This window comes from Camarhynchus parvulus, chromosome 5 (assembly GCF_901933205.1).
Source record: "Camarhynchus parvulus chromosome 5, STF_HiC, whole genome shotgun sequence".
In the NCBI taxonomy this organism is placed as follows: domain Eukaryota; kingdom Metazoa; phylum Chordata; class Aves; order Passeriformes; family Thraupidae; genus Camarhynchus; species Camarhynchus parvulus.
In genome coordinates, this window is record NC_044575.1 from 4,410,317 (window position 1) to 4,426,165 (window position 15,849).

The 15,849-nt window shown below is 39.9% G+C and overlaps 1 protein-coding gene across 1 annotated transcript in view; it reads left to right on the forward strand.

The window, feature by feature from the left end:
* The window catches only part of NELL1 (neural EGFL like 1), a 303,342-nt gene that overhangs the window by 60,107 nt on the left and 227,386 nt on the right, over nucleotides 1-15,849 (forward strand). Inside the window, 6 exon segments of the mRNA XM_030948530.1 lie at nucleotides 198-294; nucleotides 6,578-6,650; nucleotides 6,891-6,973; nucleotides 10,763-10,897; nucleotides 11,712-11,814; nucleotides 15,196-15,269. Coding sequence (XP_030804390.1) covers nucleotides 198-294; nucleotides 6,578-6,650; nucleotides 6,891-6,973; nucleotides 10,763-10,897; nucleotides 11,712-11,814; nucleotides 15,196-15,269 — 565 coding nt within the window.

A 15,849-nucleotide genomic window follows, 5' to 3' on the forward strand; every position in this document is an offset into this window, starting at 1 on the left:
TTTATTTTTTTGTTTTAATTTTAAAGTTGTAATATACTTTCTTCACCACAATCAGTGACAAATACTGTGTTTAATGAAAGTTTTTAGATGTTTTATTTTTGGTTCTCTTTTTCATCTTTTATTGTTACCTGATTTTATCAAGGAAGTTTTCAGAGGAAAGAGAAAATTCAAGTAAATGCAATGTCTTCCCTCTACAGGATTTATGAACGTGTCATTGATCCCCCAGAAACGAATTTGACACCTGAAAGCAATTTATGGCTTGGACAGAGAAACAGGAAACATGGTTTCTTTAAGGTAAGCAGATATGAAATGGCATGTGAGAGAGGAAATTAATAATAGTCAACAAGGTACTTCCAATCAGTGGGCTTAGGTTCATGAAACATGATATGCATGAAATTTGGTAGGAACTGTGGGCAGTTTGTAAACAGCTTGTTTACCAGGTGCAAGTTTCTGATATTTATTCCAGTTTTGGCTAACAAGGCACAGTATGAGTGTTGATTGTGAAAGGAGTCCACAGAGCAGCAAGAGGCCAATCTGCCTATCCTCAATCTGGGCATGGATTTGTTGCCAAGGTGATTTACCACCCGCTCAGTTTCCATGTGAAGCTCTCAGCTCCTGAGACAATTTTACAATTTGCCTCTTTTCTGAGGATGTCCCCAGATTTCCAACAAGCTAGGACAATTAGGCCGAGCTTGTTTCAGCATAGGAGCTAGCAATTTTAGTTGTGAAACAGAGGTAAAAGCCAACTTTTGACTTAAATGTTAGTCTGAGGGTTGCTCTGAACCTACAGTGCATTTCATCCTCCGGCAGCTGAGCTGTCAGTGTGAAGTGAAATTGATAGTATTATTTTATCCTACAGCTGTTGGTTTTTTACCTCAGCTGCTTCCCACTATTCCACAGATGGTAAACATATGTTTATAGCTACATCAGAAAAGGAAGAAGTTATATTGGAGTCCCTGTCTTAAATTCTTATTTTATGCAGGCAGTCAGAGCCTCAGAACTCTGGGATATTATATGTTTGTAAATTAATATTTCTACGTGCTAACACTTTGGAAACAGCAGGGTAGCTAATGATATGCTAATGAGCTGACCATTTTTATTGATCATAATGAAAGCCGACAAGTGCCTTACTTTGCTTTATGTTTGCTTGAATATTTTACTAACTTTCTTCAGGGCAGAAATATAATTGGTTGTGGTTTTTTTATCCTGCTTGAGAGTTCCAGAAATCTTACTTTTTTTACGTTTCTCGTTGCAAAAACTTGGGATTTTGCCAGTTTGTAAAGAGTACACATCTCTTTCCATATATTTATATGCTCAGCAGGATTTCCCTTTCTTTTCCAGAGCAATTTGTTTCACTGTTTTAGCATATAAAAAATTAGATATATTTTCCTTAATGTAAACAGAGATCTGCAGGGAAATAAGAGCATTAAAAAAGAATTAGCATTTTTGTATGTGTGTTGGAGCCATGAAAATGTGTGTAAAAAAAAAAAAAAAGGAAAAGCAAGCTCGTTGCGTGAATAATTTTTTTTTGTACCTTTTGCTGTTGATCTTGATACTGTTCATTTCCTTACCTCACCACTCTTTCCAGTAAATTGTGCCTATCTATACCTGTGATCTTCACCTTTTGTGCCTCCAGTTCTCAACTCCATCCTGCCACAGCAGGGAGGGCTAGAGGAAAGGGGGATGGAGAGGGAACAGCCTGGGGTTTGAGAGAGCCTCGGTGGGGACCCTGAACTGGGCAGTGCCATTCCCAAACCAGGACTGGTGGCTAAAGTGTGGCAGGAAGGATGGGAATAACAAGAGTCAGAGCTGGTGGATGACTTATTTGCTGTAAGCATCTGTGGTATGAGGTGTGGAGCACTGGCCATGATGTTGCCTGGCTTGTCCATGGGGATGTGATGCCTAACCTGTGTTTGATCCCTTGTGTGCCCCTCTCAAGGGTCTGCAGTGGGGGAGAGGGATCAGATTACTTTGTTGCTGACCTGTGTGATATCTGCTTGATATCACATCTTGATATCTCATTGCCCTTGGTAACATCAAGGGCAGTGAGAGTTATTTTGGATGTTCAGTGTTGTTCTCCTACCCTTACCTCGGGTTCTTCTGTGGGGAGTCCATTAATAATCATATCTAGTCTGTGGGCTAAAGCAGGGGAGGGGGATGGCTTTCCACAGCTTTTCACCCCCTTTTCCTCCTTCAGGCCTGTTAAAACAGCTTTTGAGAATTTGTAATTTCATTTGGATGTTAAGGAAAGCATGTTCTTGTTGCTGTGTCTGCCATGTTTTCTCAGTATGGTCCTACAGTACCGTGTTTAGAGTCAGGACAGAGATTTCTAGGAGTGTCATTCAGAGAGGGGGAATAATCATGAGTGTTGTGGAATGTGGGAGAAATTGGGCTGGTATTTAGAGAAATTCTCTGCTCCAGAGTTTTGGGAGTTCGCTCCTGGACAACTACAGGACTCCGATGAAGTGACAGTACTTGCGAGAAGAATGCTGGTGGTGACTCCAGACTGGAGCAACTCAAGCAAAGGCAAACCCCTCCAAAGAACTGTTTTTGCTCAAGGACCTGGGTCCACTTGGTGGGTAATGCAGAGAGACAGGGAAACACAATGTGTACCACAAAGGGATTTGATTTTTGGATAAGAACAGTCTGTACTGTTGAACTGTACATATAATATTGGCTGCTGCATGGCACTGTCCCTGTGTGCCACGGCTGCCATGGGCAGTGAGTATGGGCTGCTCCTCACACACCAATCTGAGCTCCTGGGGCAGCAGCCAGCCAGCAGCACAGCAGCCCTCCTGTCCTGGGAGACACCTAGGGTGGGTAGAACCCACAGCCATGGACTGAATGAACTCAACAGACACCTTGGAGGGATGGCCATGGACTATGGAAGTGATACCTGTGGTTGTGTATATGTCTGTGTGGTTGGAAGGTGTAGGATCCAGGTGGGACATAAGTGTTATAGAATAAGGGGGTATAGAAAATTAAGGCTGTTGTAGTTTATGAATGGTTCCTCCCGATTCAGTACCCCTCACCAAGACTCTCTCAAATCACACCTTGCTCTCTCTCACTCCTCCTTTCCTTCCCCCTTCCCACTGTGGTGGAATGGAGTTCGGAATTAGAGGCACAAAAGGTGAAGATGATGGGTAGATAAGAACAATTTACTGGAAAGAGCAATGAGATAAGAAAATGAACAGTAACAGCAACAATGTAATTAACAAAAGATACAGGAGAATAAATTATTTACACATTCCTGATAATAGATGGTACTGGATGGCTCCTTCCTCCACATTTTCTTGAGCATAAGGAACTCTTCCTCCATGGAAAAGAGTTTTTCCCCGGCCTCCTGCAGTGGTGTGAGTGCTGTAGAATAATTCCCATGTCCCAGCCATGCTCTTTCCTGGCTACTGCAAAAATTAACCCTGTGCTGGACAGAGCAAGGACAGCCAGGCAAACCCAGGGTTTGTTCCAGGGCTAAGGGCTGATGATAGCCATTATCATCAGGTTAGGAAGCTGAAGAAAATGCAACCAAAGGGAGAAAAAGATTGATGCCAGATATCTATGGAACACTCTCTAGGATGGATCTGATTGCTAGCAGGATCAGAATTATCTGCAAAATTTGTTTTATTGCTGAGGAGAACCCTCCCCCCTAAGGGTCCCTCCAAAGAGCTAGTGCAAAAATGAGCTTATTAATGCCTTGGTGAGAAGGTGATTTATGTTGCTAGACAGTAGTTTTCATAACTACTAGAGCAGCCTCTATTGATCCTGCTTGTGCCTGGGGATTGTATAGGAGGTGCCTGAGAAGCATATTGGTGTTTTTATTGCACAGTATTGTGTGTATAATTGATATAGTCATATGACTATAATTATATATATAATTATATATAAATATATAATTTTATATATAATTTTATGTACATATATATAATTTTATAAATATAAAAATTTCTATATAAAAATAATATATACAATTTTATATATAAAAAGATAAAATGTAAGTATAAATATATAAATATATAAATATATAAATATATAAATATATAAATATATAAATATATAAATATATAAATATATAAGAGCAGCAGGATGCTGATGGAGTGGGGATCTGGGCTGCTGGCATGGCTTTGCCAGGGCACAGGAGTTTCAGGCACATCTGCTGGTGCCACCATGTAGAGCCTTCCCAGCCCTGGCCAGTGCAACTTGCACAGCTGTGTGGATGATGTTATCTCTGTGGGAGAAGTGGGTTTTAAACAGGATGAAAGGCAATGGAGGAAATGAAAACACACAAGTGGGGAGCTCATGGAATAGATGAGCCTTTTCACAGAATGCAGGAGGACTGTTCCATGTGGTAGATATCTGAGAAGTGCAATTCACTGGGCTTTTTGCATTATGTCCTCATGGGATGGGCTTGATTTTTAGTGCTGCAGAACCTGAATTTCATCGTGTAGCTGGGAATCTGCCTGCACCAGAGGAAGGCTCTTCAAGCTAGCAGGTCCTGATGCTGAGCTGAAGCTTGGAATGTCATTAGCCAAATGTTTTTATTGATAACATAAAGGTCATGTCTGCTTGGGAAGGGAAAAACTGGAAAGATTTTGACCAATGACATCACACTGTTAAGACCAAATCCATGCTCTTGGCAGCCTAGACCTAATGCTGAAGCAGGAATAACCAGAGTTTTTTCATATTTGTTGCAATAATTATGGCTGTAATAAGTGTTTGCCTACAATGAAGTCTTTCTATTAAAAAAATACATCAGCAAAATTTCTGCCCTTGGAAAGTTTACTTCTATGTTTGATCATAATAATTCATTTTCAGATGTTATATGGACCTAGAAGTCATCTGTGTTAGTGAAGTTCATATTCATATGTTATTACATGGTAATATGCTTTCGTGTAGCCAGAAATTAAGACACATAAAATAGTTGTGTTTCCTCTTCAGGCTATGTCTAAATGCAAATCTGTCCAAAAGACAGTTGAGCAATGTGACTCTGATGCAACAAACACATTTGAAGATGAACCTAAAAAAAAAAAGGCTGAAGAAAAAAATCACTTCTTTCTGGAGGGTGTCTCATTAGCTAGGCAATATGGTGTGGTGGAACTCTGTAATCTCATTTACTCTTGGCTGAGCTTTTCACTGCAGAGGCTTAAGTGTTGAAGTATATTTTTATGCCTCACCTTCTAATTTCTCACTGATGACTGCTGACAGAAAGTGTGTAAAATGGCTTTCAGGATGTTCCATTTCCAGTCAATAAGTATTACTTATGGTTTAATTATTCTCATAAGTGAAAAGGTTAATAAATGTATATACTGCTGCAAGAAAGACAGGGTGATCTGATTATCTCTGTTAATATTTTCAGTTAATATTTGATAATGAGACAGTAAGCAGGAAACAGTGCTTGCTGATTACATTCTGCTCTTTTAACAGATGAGCATGTAAATGTGACTTGCCAGGCTTTAAGGACTGTTTGAGGCCTCTATTTATGGGTGGCATGTGAGTGCATGTGGCATATGGGTGACATGTGAGCAAGTGACGATGTCCTTGCCCTGCAAAATTCACCCTATTGCAATTTAACTGAAAATTAAAGCACAGTCTGGCAAATCAGTAATTTAATTAGACAATAACTGCTGCCATGATAAATTTCTTTTCATTGTAAAGAAATTTTTCTGTCTGTGAGGAGGTAGAGCTGTGTCACAACATGTGATTAGCAGTCAGGGGAGGTGCAAATGTCAGCACTAGAGGTCCCTTGATTTCCCTTGCTCCTGTCCCTTAGTGGCCATGACATTATTAAAGCAGTGGATCCTGTGAGGTAAGAGCATTGCACAGCCACAGATGCAGCAAATGCTTCATCCTGAGCTGAAGAGAACAAACCCAAGCATCAGCATTTTCTGCACTGTCTGAAGAGTCTGGGGTGCTTCAGGGCCCAGGTGTGCAGGGGCACTGGGCATCTGCTGCCTCCCCTGGGGCTGTCCTTGCAGGGCAGGCACTGACCTTTAGGTCCTGCTGTCAGGCCTGCTTTGGTTCAGGAGCCCCAGAGAAGCTGCAGTGCCCTGCTGCCAGTGCTGCCCAGGGCATCTCTGCCTGCCTGGGCTGGATTCTGCCTGGTGGCACCGTTACCCCACTGCCTGCTGAGATACAGAGCTGGGGGGGCTTCATGGAACCAAGTGTGAACTTACATCTGGCACCAGGTGCTTGTCTTTTCAGTGTTTGATTTCACAGTCTTACTTGGTTAAAAAAAAAAAAAAAGATAAAAGATAAAAGAGTTTTGCTGTGTTTTATTTTGTCTTTTGGAAAAGTGTGTCATTGGCTTGAGCGATGGATATTATTGCACCGCTTTTTTCGGCAGGCTCACCCCACTTAAAGGGTTTAAGCAGCTTATATTTGGTGATTACAAAAGAGAAAGCAGTGTTATCACTGTAATGTTCCAAGCACACAGAGACATAGGAGGAGTTCTGTTTTGTTCACCTTCAGTAGAGTAAGCTGGTAATTTCTTTTGTATCCACTGAAGAAATGACTTGTGAAAGAGGTTGTACAGATTGAAGTGAATGTTTGTAATCTGTATTACCACTTTTCTTTTGCAAAGGGTGTTATTCAAGATGTGAAAATCATCTTTATCCCTAATGGATATATAACACAGTGTCCTAATCTGAATCGCAGTAAGTAGCAATCTTTTTATTGTCTCTAGTTTAGATTTTTCATACAGATTGTTTCTCTGCTTTAAAAATAATACTTTCAGGCTTGTTATTTTTGCATGTGCTGACTTCCAGAAGGCAAGAATTCTGTATAAACAGATTGCATTTTATGTTCAGATAAATCTAGTATGATAGATTGTTGTTTATTTATGGGTTATTGTGTCTTTCCTTCTTTTCTGTTCTTTTTAATCTTTCTCTATTGAGCATGCCCAACCTGCAGTGATTTCTTAAGTCTGGTGCAAGGAATCATGGATTTGCAAGAACTCCTGGCAAAAATGACTGCAAAAGTAGGTACCTAAGCTTTGTTTTAGTTGTCCCTTTCCTTCCTTTCCTTCCATAAGACAAAGATGAAAGTATTTATTCTAGACGCCATTTCTTATACCATGAAAATGATTCTAAATTTTCATAGTAGAGCCAATATTTTTTCTTGCTGTCTGCAGTAGTCTTATGAACATAGCACCATGGTTGTTTCTTAAGCTCAATAATGTTTCTGTTGTCTGCTTTATTATTTGTCAGGTAGTGACAAAATACCCAGAGTCTGATGTTTTTGTAAGAAGCCTTAGCTTGATTTCCCTTTTCATGTTGAGGGATAAATGCAGAAACAAAAGAGTGAAACCCCTCAGCAATTTCCTCACCATGTGAAGCTGTCAGAGGGGGAATGTTTTCTTGTGGGAAGCCCTGTGAATGGTGTAGTCTCCTTGCTGGGAATTGAAATGAGGCCCCAAAATGAAAATGCCTGTGAGCCTGCTGACTGTGCTGCCCTTGATAGCACCTTTGATCAATGGATTTTATCAATGTTTTTATCAGTTTTCATCAGCTCCAGGTGATGGGGTGTGTGCTTGGGTTTGTGGTTTTTTTCTTTCTTCCTTTCCCCCCCAGCTTTGGATCATGAATAGGGTGAATGGGAATCTATAATGTTGGGGATTTTTTTCTTTGTTTGTTTGAAATGTTGGAAGTTTTCTTTAGGTTCTGCTCCTACAATACACAGGCAACCTCAGTGTTAAGCCAAGGCCGTTCAGCAAGGCCGTGCTGAAGTTTTGGAGTAGGAAACTGTGTTTTAGAGGTGACCAAACCCCTGATCTGTGTTAAAGGGAGAATCTGAACACTATTTGAGGTTACTGTTGATGAACAATCTGTTTGTGGTAGAGGGATGTTAATTGTCTCTTTTGAAACAGCACTCACATGTTGCTTACTTAGATTTAAGTGCAGATGCAACCAACCTGCAAATGCCCTTACTCCCAGTGTAGTTACTATAGGAATTTCCAAACCAGGATTTGCCTAGCAGTGCTGCTTGTGTAAAAAAATGGTACTTTTTAATGCTTCATGATACTTCAAATGCTCTTTCCCTTCCCCACAGGAAAGGGGAAACTGCTTTTTTTGGAGAGTGAGTGCATTATGCTGGCAATCCTCTTACTCAACTGATGTGCTTTGGACAGGCTGGATCCAAATGAAAAATGTGAAGCTTTTAGTTCAGTTTTCTGCTTGTACTATGAAAGAGAGGCAATTATTTTGAGCCCTGCTGGTGGTATGAGCAAGTTCCAATTATGCAGTGTACTGAGTAACTTGCTTTCTCTGATGTTAATTATATTTTTGCTTGCTAGTACTTTATGAGGGGAAGCAAATAACACAGTATTTGTACTGCAAAGACTCTGCGCTTTCATAAAGTGGTGCTGGCATAATCCTTCATTGCAAATTCCTTTTCTGTAACAGCAGTCCACTGACTGTTTTCTTGCAGTCGTTTCCTGTTGTCCAGGCAAAATGCATGCTACAGGAAAGGAAATTAACTTGGTAGAAAAATGCAAGTTAAAAATAGGGAGTCTGGAGGTTTGTGTCTGCCTTTGAAGTCCTGACCACAACAGGCAAGAGTGACTAATGTAGACACAGGTACATTTTGTGGGGATGATGCATGTCAAGGCTTTGAAGGGCTGCCTGCAGAGATGCTGTGTGGCCTGGCAGGTGCTCAGAGAATGCCAGATAAAGAAAACACACTACAACAGGCTTGCTCATGGGCAGCATCCCTAGCTCCTGATCCTGCACCAGGAGGTGCAGAGCATGGACACCATGGTTTGGAAAAGTGTCTTGGTGTCTCGTTGTTGCTTTTAGGCTCCACTGTATGCAATTTCAGCTTCTCTCTCAGTCTCTGTTTGGTAACAGCTGTATCACAGCATTGAACAGAGGAGCGAGTGTTGTTTGCCATGAATGTGTATGTGTAGTTTATAGAAATTAAAATTATGGAGACTCAGAGCTGGGAAGGAAAAATCCAGCTACTGGTTTCAGGCTCCAATAATTTTAGTAGCTGTGCAAGCAGGAAAGGGAGGCTCCCTCCTGTCACCATGATATTTTCTGAAAAATCCTCTTTGCCCAGGATTTTCTCCTGGGAAGCTGAGAAGCCTCAGGGAGGAATGAAAACAATAATTATCTGATTGCTGCTCCTGTGTTTGCTGCTTTGCAATGTGGCTTGGACATTGTTTACCAACAGGTGGATGTTTGATTGGTTCCATGAGAATTGCTTTTAATTTATGACCAATCATGGTCCAGCTGTGGTGAGGCTCTAAGTCAGTCACGACTTTTTATTATTCATTCTTGTTAAGCCTTCTGATGTATCCTTTCTCTTTCTTTAGTATAGTTTTAGTATAGTATAATGTAGTATAATGTAGTGGAATGGAATGGAATGGAATGGAATGGAATGGAATGGAATAGAATAGAATAGAATAGAATAGAATAGAATAGAATAGAATAGAATAGAATAGAATAGAATAGAATAGAATAGAATAGAATAGAATAGAATAGAATAGAATAGAATAATCAGCCTTCTGAGAACGTGGAATCAGATTCTCATCTCTCACCTTGTCCTGGGGACCCCAGCAAACACCACACCCTCCTGCTTGGGCTGTTCCTCTCCTGAGTCTGGTGGGCTCAAGATGGGACACAGGGCCCATGTGAGTGGTCCAGCAGAGCCCTGGCTATGGCAGATTGTCACAGAGGGCTATGAAAGGAGCATTTGATCACGACTTGTAGCAAGCTGACCACCCTTACCTCCTCTTCCTACCTGTGCTTTGTGAAGATACTGCTTTTAAAGACTAATAAATCCAATAAATCCTAGCTTGTAAAGCTTATTTTATTTTTGTCATAATTTGAATGAATTCTGAATCTCTCCATTAGATATGTTCAGTTGATTTAATTTTGTGCCCTTAAATAGAGATCCACTCTATGTCAGGGTGTTACAGTCTGGCTAAAATGTTAATTTGCTGCAGGAGAAAAGGGTTGTGCTACATTGCAGCATTCCCCACTGGGCTAGGGTACTTTTAGTTCCTCTAAATATAATGGCTAAAGTAATTCATGTGGCTTTAACAACCTACTGAAATCAGTCTGGGCATCTCCTGCACTTCTTGGAGTGGAATATAACTTCTTTTGGTGAATTATGAGCCTCCACTAGGGTGTGCTTTGTATTCAGATGTGTTTGTTACATGGAGACTTCCAGCACAGAAATTTCTACTGAGTCTTTCCTTGCTGGAAGTCAAAAAGGTTCAAGCTTGGCTTTGATTAAATCAAGAAAAATCAAGCACTTGACTTCATTTATGGACTGGGCAATCTGGTTTACTTACATCATGGGTTTATACAGCCAGGAATACTTTCACGAATCACAAAATTTTCCCTGTAAGTTTTGATTTTTTTTTTTTTAATTTCTTGTATTTATTTTGCCAGAAAAAAATATTTTTGAACAGAGGCCTGTCGTCTTTCAGTATTTGTATGGACAGGGAAGGAATGCACATATTTACTGCTCAATATTAAGCTTGTATTTCTGTTGTAACAACAAGGAGTGTTCAGAGCTAACCACAAGCCCAGGGTTTGCTCCAGGAGCATGGTTTCTCCATTGATCATAGTGTGGGGTGACCATGTACTAACTCCATCAAAATCTGAGGAGTAGGGTTAGTTCTTACCTGCTGATTTCCTGGTTCAGTGTTTCACAGGTTGTGGTTAAAGTTGGTTTTGCTAAAAATAAGTGTACTGGTGTTTGCTTTTTTAAATCATGTGTTTGAATTGCAGAAGTCTCATCAAGTTACTTTCATTTATAGTTAAATTATGCAGAAACAAGGCTGAGTCAATTGGAAGACTGTCATTGTGAGAAGACTTGTCAAGTAAATGGATTGATCTACAGAGACAAAGACTCATGGGTTGAAGATGATCACTGCAGGAATTGCACATGCAAAGTAAGAATGTCCGGAGAGTTTGAAGGATAGGATCTAATGAAAATGTGAAAATGGCCTTTGAATACATAATGTTCATCTGAGAATTCCTGTGTTTTTAGTATGGGTCTAGTGGCAGCATGGACAATAGAGAGGGAAATGGTAAAACAAATAAAATTTTGACATTATTATTTGTAAGCTTCATACATAAAATCTGCCTTCCCTTGACAATGCTTTCTTACTTGTTCTAATTATAGCTGTGAGGACTTTGTGGTTTTGGGGTGAAGGAGTGGCATTGTCTGCGTTTGCTTTGGAATTGTTTTCACTGCAGTAGCTTTTTCAAAAAGGAGGTGTTATCTTAATAGTATTCATAGATGCTTAGTTGCATCTTGCATGGTAACAACTTGCAGATTCGTTTTCAGCATTTATCAGACTGAAAAATACCAGGGACAGAAAGAGGATTAGTATGCAAAACTTGTATCTTTGAAATTATTTGATAAATATCTGAAGAGAGCCTTTGTTTGCTCAGGAAAATAGAAGCCTGATTGTTAAAAAACCCAGAGATGATTGGAACAGCATACCGAAAGTAGGGCTTATGTTCTTGACTTATGTTTTCCAATTGATGTATGGGTTTGGGGGCAAAATCAGTAATATGTATCAAAATACTGAAGGCAGTTCACCTTCAGCTGCACTTTGATTCATTTTGCAGTTGGGTGGGATTAAATCTGTTTGCTTGAAGGAAAGGTTTGTAATCCAGAATGGTGTTTCCATTTACTGAAATAGTTCTTGGTGGTGTGTATAAAATGCAGCTGATTTCTGTCCTGCCCCCTTTGCTCAGGGTGGAGCTGTGGAGTGCAGGAGGATGTCCTGTCCCCCTCTGGAGTGTCCCCCCGATGCTCTGCCCGTGCATGTGGACACTCAGTGCTGCAAGGTGTGCAAGGGTGAGTACAGCACACACACCTGGCTGCTTTGCCTTCTTGTCCTGCCACCAGGCACGTTTTGGGATGGTTTTCAGAGCTCCTGATAGTTCAGGTAATGTGAGTCATAGTGGCAAACGTGATTTAGGAAGAAAATGAACAATTGCTGAGAAATGAACAAGCCTTGCAAGTTTCTGAAGTACTATTTTTACCTATTGTTAGTGTAAAATGATTCATCCTGTTGGGGGTTGGGAAGGCTGACTTGGCTCCAGTTGGTATCTCCTCTTGATGTGTTGAGGAGCATCGAGCCTATGGTCTGAACTTTCTTTTGTGATGAGTAACCAACCAAGCTGTTATCTTTTTGCCTGTCTTTTATTTCAAGTTAAAAGGCTGTTCTTTAAAATAAACATGACAGTATATCAGACCCTGGCTTAATATCCCTGTGTGGAGCCGTAGTTTGCTGTAATTAATTTCCAAATAAATTAATGAGAAGAAAGAAAAGCTAAGTACATTTTGTGATTGGTGTTATTATCAGCTTTCAGTTCCTTTTACTGGGAATGAAAGCTGTTAAGTAACATTCACGGAAGGAATATTCAATATTTGTTACTTTAATAGTAGTGCAAGGAACAAAGGCAATTTATGTATGAAAATTTTAGCTGTATACTAATGCCAGCCGTACCTTGAGAAGCACAAATTCGCTTTCCCCTGATCTGTTCTGGAAGATGAGTAAACTTCATGCATGAGCTTTTCAATAATTTATTAGGACAGAGATGTTGAATTATTTTAGGATTTATTAGGAAAATAATAACACTTTTTTAGCATTCTGTCACCCTTCTTCAGTCATTGAATTCGTTAGTTCTGTACACAAATATCCTTTAGCTGTGATCTTGCACTTGCTCTTGTTTCTCATGTAATCTCATTTCTCTGGGCTGTGTGTCAGCATGAATATTCTGCATACTAAAAGGTGTTCATGAACAGAGTACTTGGGTGGTAAAGTGGCCATGCTGGCCTGTATTATTTGTCTCAAAATATTTTTATTTGTAACACTGAAGGTCTAGGAAGTTCTTTCATGAAACTGGATGTATGCGCAAGAGTCAAAATCTGACACAAAGAAATTGTGAGGCACCAAATTGTAGATTCAGTGTATACCCTCATGAGTGAACTGTTCCTGTTATTTGTAATGGGAAGATGAACAATCAAACTTGCCTTTTGTCAGTGATTGGCACAAACTTGACTCGTTATTCTGACAAGAGCTCAGCGTGTCAGTCAATGGGAAGAGACGTGTGGAAGTTGATTGAAATTGATTGTAAATGCCAGCTCCTTGACAAAATGATGTGCTAGGACCACAGTTGGTCACCTCTAGGTAGATAGTAGTAATTGCAGAGGTTTTCCAAAGAGCTGCACTGCAGGTGTTATTTTCTCTGTGCTTTTTCTATTTAGCTCTGATAGAACCATCAGTTGTAATTTGCTGTCTCTAGGGATTATTGAATGGCTGGGTTATTGAACACTTTCCCGTCTTAGCTAAGGGTTAATGAGCAAAGCTCTAATGTCTGATATGTTAAGGGGTTTAGGCAGTTCAGTTTTGATCCCTGCCACCTTGTGTTAGCATTTCAAATAATATTTGGCAAAAGACTATAATTTTTAGATATAATTTTTCTGATTTGTACATTAACTTGCTTTCCAGTGTGTCCATTCTTTTGTAAAAAGCAGTCATGTCAGGAAAGCAGACAGAAAGAAGGAAATGTCTCTATTTCAAATTCTCCTAAAAATAGTTACTGGGATTCCTAATTTAAACAAAGCTTCCTCATCTGAAGTTTTCTTCAGAAGTGAGATCACAACAAGTAAGGCATAAAAACTAGGGCAGCTTTTGAAAACCAAAGAAAACTAGGATGCCAAAAGGAAGACACCTCTTTTTAAATGCTTTAGTGATGATGAAAAGTGAGTTAGCATGAAAATTGTAAATCATTTTTTTTTAAAGAAATGAGCATTTTCACAAAGAGTCATTAGAAGCAAATTTATGTCTGAAGGTTCATGAAGATTGATCTAGCAGTCTCTTCTGCTTAAAATTTGGGAATCAATCTGGCTATGGCAGTTGCTGCTATGGAGCTGTTGGCATCACCTGTAAGGGGGACACACTTGCACCTGTGAGTGCTTCCCCTGCCTGGGGGTTTACCCAGGAAATTTACCTGAATTTCCCCCCTGGGCACTCAGGAGGGAGATTCAGGTAAAACAGTCCTAGATAGAGTGTGTGTTTTGAGAACAGACTGCTCTGAACACTTGCACTGTGCAAGTGCCTTGACTCTCAAAACCTTAAAGCACTGCTCAGTTGCAGCACAGGATTCACACCTTTTAGCTTTCCTTTCAGGGTCACGGGTCAGACTTTTAGTGGCCAAGTACAGAAAGAGCTGAAATAGCACAGCAGAAAGTTATTTTATCAGTGTTTAACATCGATCTGCTTTGTAATGCAGGGCGCTTTTATGGCGGTTACTTGATTTGTGTGAGATCGTAACAGTCCAGCTGCTCTCTTTAATTGATGGATTTACTGTCCTTCCCTGCAATTGGAATTTAGACATGTAGTTGCATGGGGACTGTGATAATTCTGGTCATAATTGACCAAGCTGTTTGCTGCTGTGGCCCTGATGCCTGGTGCCTTCTTCATGGTGGCAGGAGTCCCAAGCCGGGTGACTTTGCCGTGAAGTGAGTGAAGAATGTTCCAGTCTGGTGGATCATTTGTGGAGCCACTTATCTTTGGCAGAAGGGTCAAAACTTCAGGCAAGAGTTTTGCAGTAGGAGTTCTCAGTTTCCTGGGAAAGTCCTACATATTTCACATGTGCCTGAAGAATATTTTCCTGAAATAGATTTTTGCAGTTTGTTGATTCAGTAGTCATTCACTTCATCCAGTCTGTTCGTGCAGTCCTCCAGTAAGTTGAAGAGTTCACCTTTGGGCCCACAAAAAATGTGAAGGCTTATTTGAAATCTGTGCTTACATTATTCTTGTGATGAACTGGATGCTAATAAATGTCTCCAGTTCTTGAAGTGAGTCGTGAGGACCTCTAGTAACACAAATACTGTAACTACTCTACGTGATGTTGGTAGTGAAAACATTTTCTATTGAATGATAGGTTATTTAGTCCAAGACATACGGTTTATGCTCCTATTCCCTCTCTTTAGTTTGGCTAATGAGGCTACTTTCTCTTAAAATGAATTTATTGTTTGTTACTTTGTTTGTAATTCTATGTGATACTGACTTCTGATGAAAGCAAAATGAATCGTGTTTTTAATGTATTGATATTTTTTCAGTGTATGTGTATACTGGTTTTACTTCTTCATTATACCTTGCATTTATTTGTTGCTTAAACACTGATTTAATGAATTTTTAATCTCCCTCCTCCTCTTGAATTACAGCAAAGTGTATCTATGGAGGCAAAGTGCTAGCAGAAGGTCAACGAGTGTTAACCAAGAGCTGCAGGGAATGTCGAGTAAGTTTCAGTTGTATAAACCTTTCCTGTTTTTAAATGTATCTGTGGTGTTCAGAAGTGACAGTGAAAAGTTAGTGCATTTCTTTAGGCTTCCTTCATGCAAATGTGACATCTGTTGTCTCGAAAAAGGTGACCTTGAAGTCACTGAAAGCCACAAATACGAAAACAAGACAAGAACATGACCCTTGCAGGATAAGAGAAATATGGGCAAAATGATTTGGAAGAATGTTTTTTCTTATCTCTGCTTTTGATGAGCTTTAGAAAAAAGTGACAGCCTCTTGGGCAAATTACTTATTTCAGCCAAATTGCAAAAATTTGAAGCAACCTTCTTGTTACATTGTGTGAGATACTCTATATTTTTCCTAGTGTTGTTCAGACTATATATAGCTCTTCTAATAATTGAGGTAAATTACAGAATATTGAAATGGACTGAATTCTTTTTTGGCAAATTCATGACATTTGGGCTATGGCAGTCAGTATTTAAGAGCACAGGTGAATGGAGATCATGTTAGATCTGTTCAGGGGTGTTGGTGAGTGTGCATTGGGAAAGATTACAGTGATCTGGTTATTGTTGTGCTTA